At 44.3% G+C, this 11,722-nt stretch overlaps 1 protein-coding gene across 1 annotated transcript; it reads left to right on the top strand.

Moving 5' to 3' along the window:
• Positions 1–745: 745 nt before the first annotated feature.
• Positions 746–11,667, top strand: CSUI_007560 (uncharacterized protein; the record flags this gene model as incomplete). The annotated part of the gene is made up of 4 exons (XM_068067705.1): positions 746–3,664; positions 4,475–4,807; positions 5,454–7,740; positions 8,736–11,667. Coding segments are annotated over exons 1-4 (7,122 nt in total), but the record flags the coding sequence as incomplete, so codon positions are not given.
• Positions 11,668–11,722: the final 55 nt, after the last annotated feature.

Below are 11,722 nucleotides of genomic sequence, written 5' to 3' on the forward strand. Positions count from 1 at the left end.
AGGGTGGAAGATCCGTCCTCACTCAATCACCCGAAGGAAAAAGAGTGCCGAGGAGTTTTGCAGTTCCCCTCTACTATGGTGTGAAAAGAACTTTCAATCTCTCATAAAGAATCAAGATTTTCACATTTCTCACTACAGATTTTGCAGACTGGATAGAATTCTGAACGGAGTAGTTGGTTTGTTCTCTGACCATCTACATTCTGAAACAAGTGGGACATGACAAGGGAAAGAGAGAAGGAATAGAAACGACGTCTCACACGCAACTTCACTAACTCCTCATTCGTATCAGGTTGGGTAAGATAGAAGACCAACAGCGCGGAAAACCGACTGTTGGAATGACTTCTAGAAAGCGCTAGGGAGGATCTTGGGTATATGGCCGGTGGACTGATTGACTCCTTTTGTTTCAGATTGGGGAAGAGGCGAATGAATGGAGTAGATAGCATCCTGGTAAGTAGAAGAAGGCAGTGTTCTTCGAGAGATTGACGTGTATGTTGCAGTAAGCGCTTTCAAATCGACACCCGTTGGCGAGAAGGAAGTCGTTAGTTGACCTTCCCACGAAGAGAAGAATCTTCTTTGTATACAAGTACAAACAACTCTCCTTGTTGAGAGCAATTTGAGAGATGGAGGGCCTAACCCGTCGAGGGCCATTCATTGAGCGGCTACCTCGTTTTTTGTCCCCTGTCATCTTCTTCTCCCATCTCCTATTTCTTTCTGACCTTCTTTCTCCCCCTTTCCTCTTGTTCCTTACGCCTACTCCTCCTTCATCGTACCTCCACCTGCTGGCTTCACGATCAACGTGAGATTCTTGAGTGTTTCTTTTCTTTCTTCTGTCTTTCCCTTTCTTCTTTTCAACGCTCCAGAGCCGTCCATCCACCCGTCAATCTATCTATTCATCCATCACTCCCTCGGCCTTGACGGCGGTGGCTCTCAAAAATCATAGAGGTCATGAGTTATTCAAAAGCTTCCCCGCTAAGACTGTCTCCCCTCCCTTCTTGCTTTGCTTCTTCGCCCTTTTCTGAACTTTCTCTGCTTCTTTCCTTTGGTCTTTTTTCCCAGAATGCTCTCAATTCGAGAGATAGAAATATAGAACAGACTCAAAGTTTCTCTGATCTTCTTCTTCTTAGACTTCTTTTCTACTCGGGTTCTCATCTAGCTTATTTCAGCTCCACCCCTTGGTACGAGTACCATCCTAAGACTCTCGGAATTCTTGTAGTGGTGGTTGACACTCCGACAAGACCCCGAGCGACAAGAGAAGACTTCCAATGAAAGGAGATCTTTCTTCTTCTTCTTCTTCTTCTTCTTTTCTTTCTCAATTCTTTCTTATTTTCGTGTCTAATGCATCTCTTAGATTTCTTTCACCCAATCTCTTTCTTTTTCTCCTAGAAGATTCCAGCAACGAACGGATAGACGATGACTGGCGGTGATCCACGGTCGATTGAGTTAAAGGGGTCTCTCTCTATCTCTCTCTTCGGCTCAAAAGGAGATTCAAGGAAATCTCTTTCTTTCTACTTTTCTATCGTTCTATCTTTCTCTTTAGTCTTTCGATTTCTTGTCACCTCTCTTCTTCTTCTTTCTTTTTTTGCTTATCTTTCGAGCTTTCCCTTTCCATGGACCTCCAGAATCGGTGTCTTCTTCTCTCCCCTTCTTTTGACTTGACGCCGCCCTTCTGGAATGAAGAGGCTTCCTGATTAAGCAGGCATGCCGTTTTCTTCTTCTCCTTTGTTCTCTCTTCTTTTCTTTGACTCTCCTTTCCTTTTGTAACTCTTTTTCTTCTTCCTCGACCTTCCTCCTTTTCTCCTCACTCTAAGATCTCATGCTCTTCTTCTCTCCGTCTCGTTACTCATCGTCTCCCTTGCGCTGTCCATCCGACGTCCTTTTCTTGTAGAGCGCCTCCTTTGTTTCTTTTCACGGGCCTTCTTCACTTGCCACTCTACAAGGTATGACCTCTTCGCACTCGTTTCTTCTCTCCTTCTTCGTATCTTCTCTCTCCACCTATTACAGCGGTCGTCGAGGTAGAAGAGCTCATTGTTCCTTCACTCTTTCTGTGGATGATCAGAAGGAAGGACTCTTCTGTGTAGTTCCTTCCCCAGTATAATGGAGGCGAGAGATCACGATGAAGATCTTCTTCTCAATGCCTTTGAAACGATTTCTTTAGGAGAAGGTAATGAAGCCAATCTCCAGAAAGGAGAAGAAGAGGAACACTCCCTCTATACACACCGTCAGATCGTTGACCACCAGGCTACGGGTTCTCCTTCCTCTTCATATCCCCCCTATGCATCATTTGTCGACAATTACACGCATATTCCTCAAGGAGATCCTTGTTCTTCTTCTTCCCCATTATCTTCAAGGAAGTCTTCTGTGGACGACGTCTATTTGAAATCCTCTGATCTACTCTATCCCTTCGAAGAGTCCATTCCTTCTCAGCATCTTTCTTCGTCTTCTTCTTCTCTCGTCGCAAGAAAAGATGTGTTTTCTCCTCGAGACGAACAGTCAGCTTTCACTTCTCTCGAGGAAGATCTCTATCCAGTAGAGAAGAAGAAACGCAACCGTTTTAGTGACATCTCATCAGAAAGTTCTCTTCTTCTTCTCCCTCCTTCTGGCTCCCCTCCTTCTTCTTCTTCGCCCGCTTTGCCATGTATTTCTTTCAGCGGTCAGCGTCCAGAAGTCCATGAGAGGACATTCTCTTCACGCGCCGATAATCCGTCGAACTCTCTCTCTTCTCTTCTTCCAAAAGGAGAGACCACCGGCGGAGTGAACAGCCCTGTCCTGCTTCTATCAGGGCCCACTTCTTCTTCTTCGCTTAATCAAAGTCAAAGAAAGGATGGAGAGGAGGAGGAAGAAAAAGAGAATCTTCTCTCTTCTCCTCGAGACCGTAGACCACATGTCTTAATCAAAGCGTCCCCCGAGATGAGTTCACAGAAGCCTACCGTAGAGATACAGCCGAATTTCTCTACTCTCTCTCAGGGAAAAGTCTTGTCGACTGTCTCACGATGGAGAGACGATCTCCAAACTTCTACAGAAGAGATAGAGAAGGAAGAAAAGAAGAAGAAAGGAGGAGATCTAGGAATTGAGAGAGAAGACGATGATATGAACAAGAGAGAAGGCCAAGTTCCAAGGTGTGACGGCTTCATTACTTCTCTCAGTGAAGAGGAAGAGAAGAAGAAGATGAAGACGTCTAGAGAGCAAGATCAACAACAAGAAGAAGGTCAAGAAGAAGAACAAGAAAGAGTTGTCAAAGAAGAAGAAAAGAGAGGAAGGAAAGTGCCTATCTCTCCTCCTGAAAGAGAAGAGGCACTGCATGAAATGTCGAGAGAAGATCAAGATCTTTTCAATCAGAGCGAAGAGACGATTTCGTCTTCGTCTCTCTCCTCTTCTTCATCTTCAAACTTGGCTAAATTGAAGGAGAGGCCTCTAGATATCGATCTTGAGTACGAGACAGCAGCAAGACGGGAGAAAGCCGAGTGTCTCCTTCCGCCGAGTCAAGAGGAGACACCAACGACGAAAATGGAGACAAGCAGAGAGAAGAAGAGTGAAATAGGAGAACAAGAGAAAGATGAGGAAGATTTTAAGGATCTCTCGACTTCTTCGGAGAGAGAGATGATCACTACATTTCTGTCCAACGATGAATGGATGAAGAGACTGGGTCTTAATCTTCATGATACATGTAAGAATGAAACAAACTCCTCCTTTCTTTCTCACTCTTTCTTTCTTTCTTTCTTTTCAAAAACGTCTCCGAGCCTATCTTCGTCTAGGGGCCGACCGATATTTCATTATGTGAAATTTCTCTCTCTATGTATTCTACCTCCTCTTATGTGAAGGTGTATGTACGATGGGCTTTTCTGATCTGGACTGCATGCACTCTGTAAAGATGCCTCCGTTCATGGTGTGCCTATGTATACACTTCTAGATACATCGATATGGTGAGAAGCTGTCTCTGTCCGGGTATGTGCTTTATGTATATGTCTGTAAGGATGCACATATCTATCCATAGGGACATCCTTATATGTGCATATATGTAAGAGTATTCATGTGTCTATATGTTTCTGTATATCTTAGCATGTATGTATGGCCATGTATCAATATGTATATATATACCTACAGGTATAATTAGATTCATTCATGTGTATGTGTATCTGTCTGTCTGTGTACGGCTATTAATTTCTTCCCTCTCAACGCATGCAGATCCATAGATAGATACATATGACACTCCTGTAAACTCACCAATAGATATAAATACATCTCCAGTATCATTAGCAGCTCTGCGTGTTTCTTCTTCTTCTTTTTATGCTGTATCAATCATTTGATCTTTCTCTTTCTCTCGACTCACCCTTTTCTTCCTCTTCGCCGTTCACTACGTCTTCTAGACTATCATTTAGATCGCTTCATCCTTTCTTCCCTTCTTTCTTTTAGTCTTTGGATGTGCTTCTGCTTTCTTATTAATCATTTCTTTCTTTCTCTCTTTCTTTCGTCGTAGCTACCCTGGCCCCGCAGTCACATGCACGTCGATTGTCTCCTTTCGAGCGCATGCTGTTGAATCGAGATGAAAGGAGACTCTCCCGAAGTCTTCGCTCAAACAAAAATAACCACCTAGCTTCCGAGAACCCCCCAGCACGGTCGCCATCTTCTTCTGTCTCCGAGATCGAGAAAGATGAAGAAAATAAAAGAGAAAGTCAAGGAAAGAGTGAAGAAGAAAGAGGGGGGGGTGATGGTAGAGAGGAAGGAGAGAAGAGTATCGACGAGCAGCTTGCGGAAGCTCGTTCCTTAGCAGAAGCCTATTGTTTTACATTCAACTGTACATACACCTGCGGTGAGTAGATGAATGAGAGAGGGTTTAAGACTGTACGAGCCAGACTTCGATTCTATCGATCTTTCTCTCGATACAGTTCGATTGACGAACCTTTTTGTCTATCTGTCTATATCTCCATATTTCATCTATCCCGTCATAGATGCATATCTAAGTGTCTACATGTATGAGATAGATATACATGTATGCACATGCATACATTTGGATGGAGTAGGCACACATATTCATACATACATACATATTCATACCTGCATACATATACATACATGGGTACATACGTCTTCATACATCCATATACATACATATTCGTACATACGTTTTGGCACGTACATCTTCATACTCCTTCATACATACACTGATGTGTATTTGGCGTGCTATAAGTCTAAGAGGGGGAGAGCATTAGAATTGCCGTGGATGCGGAGGAGAGAGCAGGGTGTGTAGAGTCATCTTTATCTCGCTTTCAATTTCCTGCATGCTTCCGTCATCTCGTGGTCCTTTCTTCCGTCACTCTCTTCTCTCTCGCGTGCTTCTCCATATGAGCCTTCTTTCTTCTTTCGTATGTCTCTCCTCCCATCCAAACTATTTTCTTCTGTGTTCCTTCGAAGTATGCTTTCTTTCTCCTTCTTCTCTCTGTCTCTTCATGCCTCAGGCCTTCTCTTTCAAGCTCGATTGCTTCTTCGCTTTTTCGCTACTTCTTCTTCTTCTTCTTCGCGTTATCCCCTCTCTGTCCTTCTCAATGCTCTTCACGCCTTCAGGCGTCGCTACACCTCACTCCCGCTTGCCGCCTATCAAACCTTTCTTTGTCGATCTTCTTCTTCTTCACAGTTAACAAGCTCTCATCTCCCGAGAAACGCTTCTTCGCCTTACGTTCCTTCTTCTCGGACTCCTGTCCCACATCCACCTCATCCAGCGTCTTTTTCTCCTAACGACAAGGGCATGGTAAGTTTGTCTCTCAATCAAGATCTTTCTGTTTCACCTCCTCGCCACAAATCTCGAGGATCGTGTCGTATGGTGGGGCGCGCTCCTCCTTCATACAACGATGACGAGGAAGAAGAACAAGGAGAAGGAGATAAGAGGAGCTTCCCGTCAAGTCCCTCAGATAGCTGCGATCTCTTCATCACAGCAGGTAGTAGTAGTGGTAGTAGGCACTGTCGTGAAGATGCGCCATCTGGTGTATGTGAAAGAGAGGAAACGTCTGCTTCGGTTTCTTTCGGAGATCCTCATGAGAAAGAGATTTTGAAGAAGATGAAGAAAGAGAAGAGTCACAAGAAGAAGAAGGAGATGCCAGCGATTGTGCCATGGGTCATTCTAGAGGGAAAGAGAGGGGGGGGAGGAGAGGAGAAGTCGACAAAGAATGCCTCTCCTTCTTCTTTTTCTGTGGGGGATAGAAAGAAAGATAGAGAAGAGTTTTGGCATGCAGAAGAGAGAGAGGGCAGGCAGGTTCACGGAGAGAGATGTGAAGAAAAGGAAGATGAAGAAGAAGATCATGGAAGAAAGATAGACGGGTATGGAGACACGAGAATGATGAAGACGAAGGGGGATGAAAAGATGGCCCCGAGAGGAGGAAAACAAGAGAGACAGCATGCAGCAGATGATTCTTTCAACTTGGACAAAAGAAGGAAAGAAGAAGATGAAGAAGTCAAACGAGGCGGCTTCTCTTCTTCTCTTCAACACAATTCCCTGGGACTAGCAGTCCCTATGGCACCCTGTTCTTCTTCTTCTCCCTCGGTTCCTTTTGTCTCTTCTTCTTGTCAAGGCATGGAAGGCCATGACGATGAAGACGATCTCGAAGACGTTCTTCTGACGGAGAGTCCTTCTCGCTCCTTGACTGAAGCATCCAGCGCCACTTCTTTCTCTTCTTCTTCTTTTTGTCTTTCTCTTGGTGTGAAAGAAGAGACAGTGGTGCCCTTAGGAAGAAGAGGGCATGGTGGCTCAGTCAGTGTAGTAGCAGGGGGAGAGGAAGGTCTGTATGATGTTCTATTAGATACCCATCCGACTGGGAAGAAAGAGAGAGAGAAAGGGGAAGCTCTTCAAGCATCTTCTTGCTCTTCTCTTCCTCATGGGGGGGTATCTCTAGGCCCTTCAGGAGACACTCCAGAAGGGGGAGCGCACCTTCTTAGACACTCTATAACGTCGTCATCTTCTTCCTCTTCTTCACTTTTAGATGAAGCAGAAGAAGAAGAAGAAAGAGGAGATGACCTTCTTCTTGTCCAACGAACTCGAGGAGGAGAAAGAGAAAGAGAAGAGGGGCTTCCAGGGGTATTTTCTTGTTCTCATCATATCCATCATCCTTCCATCGATCGTGAGACAGATGGAGAGGATCTCTATGATGTACGTGGAGGTAGACATGCAGAGATTTTGGTCCTCGAGACCTTATTAGGTCGATGCGATTCGGCGCCGAGAAGAGAAGAAGAAGAAAGAAAGAAGAAGATGAATGATCTCTTAGGTCGTTGTCAAGATATGTCATCCCTTCTTCAATCTCTACTCGAGTATCACCTTCCTTTCCTAGCATCTCACCTACACCAACATATCAAGCTTTCTCCTCTACTTTATGCTTCCAGTGCGTTAGGTACGTGTTTCTCTTCTTCTTGCTATTCCATGGACAGAGAAGAAGAAGAAGGAGATGAGAAAGACAGAGAGAAAAAGAAGAAAGAGAAAGACAGTGAAGATGGACTGAAGAAGGTCACGGAACAAGAAGGAGAGGAAGAGAAAACAGGAGGCGAAAGAAGAAAGAAGAGTAAAGAAATACGATTAGATCAAGAAGAAGATGAAGAAAGGGATCCAAAAGCAAACAGGAAGAAGAATGATGAAGATAAGGAGGAGGAAGAAAACGACTCGGAGATACTCCTTAACCAAGGTGTTTGGAGTGTACATACAGCTGAATTCTTTGTACAGCAACTCTGGAGATTTCTTGTCCTTGTCGACCAGCCTGTCGCGTAAGCAGGAAACCTTCATGCTTCCATCAATCGGATATCTCCAGAAAGTGTTCTCTATGACTTCTTTCGCATTATCTTAGAGCTTAGGGCAAGAGGAGAAGATTAGACGAGAAGGAATGAAGTGAAGGCTCTTTTCTTCTTCTTCTTTCTCTTCAGCCGCTACACCGATTAGACAAGGTGTTTGTCCTTACAGGAGATATATTGCTTGCTCTTGTCAGTTTAAGGTGTATGATGCTCTACACTCTTCTCCATTCGTCACGTGTATCTACGCCTATCGATATACTTCAGCTCTACACCTTCACTTCAGCTGTACATACATGTCTCGCTCCTCGTACTCCACGGAGGGGAGATAGAGAGCATAGCTCTTTCATCACACATGCACACTCGTATACCTATGTATATAATTACGTATATGTGTAGCTGTATATTATCTATGTACGTACCTATGTATATATGTTTACATATATATATATTCTTATACATACATGTGTATACATATGTATATAAGCATATATACGCGATAAGACTGGCTGCGGAGTGCGTGCATGCATCCCAGCAGGTGCAGTCTGCGAGGTAAAGTCTGTACCGAAGGTCTTCCTTCATTCTAGACTAAACGAATATCTAGCGAAGCCTTGCTACATTGCGCCGTTTGGCGCAAGCGTCTCTTCTTTTTCTTTCTTTCTCTACATATGTATAGATCCGTGTAGATGTATATGGATGCGTAGATATGCCTTATAGATAAAGCTTTAGAACTTCTCAAGCGATCATCGCGAATCGAGCCAAGAGCTTTCTGGACTCTCATGGAAATGAATGGTCTCTCCGTCTTTCCTGATCCTCGTACGTAACTCATACGTTCATGTCTGTGTGCGTATGTATTCATGCCTACATTTGTATGGATCTCTATGTGTATATCTGTATATATTGAGATCTCTCTATATGTGCGTATTTTCTATCTACACGTGGGTTTGTGACTTCATTGATTTGCGATTCTTTAGGCCAGCGCTAGTATTTTTAGCACTCATGTCAGAGCATGCAGCAGAGTTATCATGCTCTTCGTCTTCTTCATCTGCTTTACATCTTCTCCAAAATCTCCCCCTATCTCGGACTGCATGCAGTGATTTCTTCGGTGATGGAGGTGGCCTAGGAGCAAGAGAGCTTGTGACACTTCAGAAGCTTTCTTCTCCTTCAGATAGCGCCAAACTTTTCTTTTCTTGGTATAGAAAAGCCCACCTCTCTTTCATGCTTCCTTCCTGCACTCGATCTTCCTCATCTTCTCTTCTTCTTCTTAGAGCTTTAGAATCGGCCTGTCGTGTCTGGCAACTAGCTAGTCTCTACGGTGTACAGACACCTCGGTCATTTGCTCAGCATTGGATATCTCGTTCGTTTGTTGTGGTCACCGGATCATCTATGACTTCTCCTGGAGAAAGAAAAGAGATTTCTTCTTCATCTTCTTGTTCTCTTGATGATTCTTCTATTCCTTGTAAGGAGAAGAAAGAACACACGCAAACAGAGGAGAAAAGCGCAGACTCAAGCTATAAATTTCAACCTCCTCATGGTCTCCACTCTCCTCTTCCTCCTCCTCCTCCTCTGAGAGATGGCACAACAGTAGAAAGAGAAGAAGAAGAAGAGAAAGACGGAGATTTTCTTCTTGGATCTTCAAGCCTTGATGTGCTTTCTCCCCGTTCTCTTCGTAAATCTTCAGAAGAAGAAGAAGGCCATGAAAAGAAAGACGAAGAGGGTAACGACAAATTTCCTTCGAGAACAGAAATAGAAAGAAAAGCGGAAGATCACAAAGAAAAGGGAGGAGAAGAAGAAGGAGAGAAACATGCGCTTGACGATGAAGATAGAAAGAAAGGCACGTCCGCATCATCTCGCCACTTCTTCTTTTCAGATCTCCTTCCTAGTCTAGTCGCAGACAAAAAGAAGAGTAGCCTTCTGTCTTCCACAAACCAAGAGATCGATTCGAAACAGGAGAAGATTCTCACACCTTCTTCTTTTTCTTCTTCCTTTTTCCAAGAGAAAGAGAAAAGCTGTCTTCTTCCTATGCATCTCCAGAGTGAAGATGTTCTCTTCGCCATCAAGCAGCGAGCTCAGCTCCAGTTTGAAATGCATGCACTTCATTCACACAGAGGTGCCTACTGCCTACCGAAGAAAACAAGAGGAGAAGAGACAGTCTCTTCAGTTCCTCATACTTCAAACAGATCTCTTTGTTCAGCAGGAAAAGACACCGAGAGAGATCTATCAAGCAGAAACATCTCTTCTCCTTCTTCCTCCTTCTCTGAATGTGTTGGGGGAGTTGGAGAGCGTGAAGTCGATATAGCTTGTAAGGCGCCTCTCTTAGAAGAGAAGTGCGAAAAGAAGAGAGAAGAGAAGGAAGATGTGAAGTGTATGATTCTGAAGGAGATAGGAAAAGAAGCCCAAGAAGAAGAAGAAGTTGGATATAACAGAAAAGGGGAGAACCAAGAAGAGAAGTTCATCTTGATAAGAAATCTCCATCTTCTCTCTTCTTCTTCTTCTCCTCTTGCCGTCGATTGCCCTTGTTCGAGTGTATGCATGCCTCTTGACTTTCTTACTTCTCACTGGCCGTGTATGATCGGTATCGACATCTTTCTTCCTATCCTTCTGGTCTCGTCACGTCTTCTCCACTTCATTACTCCTCTCCCGCTTGCGGAAAGCACTTCATCTGAGCAAGAAAGAGCAACGACCGAAGAGTCCAAAGAAGAAGAGAAAGAGCAGGAAAAGAGGACCAGTCTCTCACAGGACCCATCGAAGAAAGTCACTTCCTCTTCTTCTTCTTCTGCGGCGTTGGCAGAGGAAGAGAAAGAAGAGAATCCTACAGAAGAGGGAGAGCTATCTGGACAGCATGCGTCTCTATCTATCCCTGAGGGGATGAAGAATACAAAGATGAAGAAGAGAAGCCACTGGATTCCTCTTACGAAACCTTCTCATCCTTATGTTTCAAGTGTATCTACACCTTCTTCTTCTCTTTCTTATACCCTTCTCTTTCCCATGGATTTCTGTTTTGAAGTGTTACTTGAATTGCGCAAGCTCGCTTTAGAGATGTGGGGAATAATTCTTATAGACTGTCGCACACTCGAAGATGTCGAAGAAAATAACTACATACGCTTAGCTCAGTCGCTCCTGATGGATGGACGGATTCTCCTCAAGAATCGTTCTTCTTTCTCTTCTTCCTTTGTTTCTCTTCCTCCTCATTCCTCCCGTGTCAAGAGCGAAGGAGAGAGAAGGTCTTCTGCGAAGAGAAAAGCGTCTTCTTCTTCTTCACTTTCTCCTCTTCGCTCAGACGTTGCGACCAAAGTCGCCGAAGGAGATGGCGAAAAGATAGGAGAGAAAGAGGAGGTGAGAAAGAATGGAGTGGCACATGCGATGCATGACGAGAACGAAGAAGATCAAGAAGAAGAAGAAAGGAGGGACAGTTCTTTGTTGGATGGAGGAAGAATGAATGGAGAAGCACAAGAAAGAAGAAATGGAGGGGGAAGCGGACAGGAGAGAGAGAGCGACAGTCCACATGATGAGTCTAAGGGCGTCCAAGAGAGATCCGTGGGGAGGAATGATAAGAAGAAGGAAGAAGAAGAAGCGAAAGAAGAAAAGACTGGGGATGGCCATAATGACTCCGATCCAGATCAACATTCTTCTGACATGAGTGTTCAGGAAGAACAAGAGAAAGGAAGAAGAAGAGATGAAGCAGAAGGAGAGGAAGAAGAAGAAAAAGACAGTCCTAGCCAAACCATCCATGTGAGACGGGAGCATTTCTTCATTGGAGAGGAAGAAGAAGAAGAGAAAGGAGAGAGGGAGCCTCTCTCTTTCCCCCTGAAGACACAGGAGAAGAGAAGGAGTTCTACACCTCCTTCAGAGAGAGAGACGACCTTCGTAGAAAGCTCAGGGAGTACTAAACAAGGCGAAAGAGGAGGCGAAGACCCGGGAATAGAAGAAGAAAAAACAAAGAAGAAAGGAGTCTTGGCTT

This window comes from Cystoisospora suis, assembly GCF_002600585.1.
Source record: "Cystoisospora suis strain Wien I chromosome Unknown contig_4023, whole genome shotgun sequence".
NCBI lineage: Eukaryota > Apicomplexa > Conoidasida > Eucoccidiorida > Sarcocystidae > Cystoisospora > Cystoisospora suis.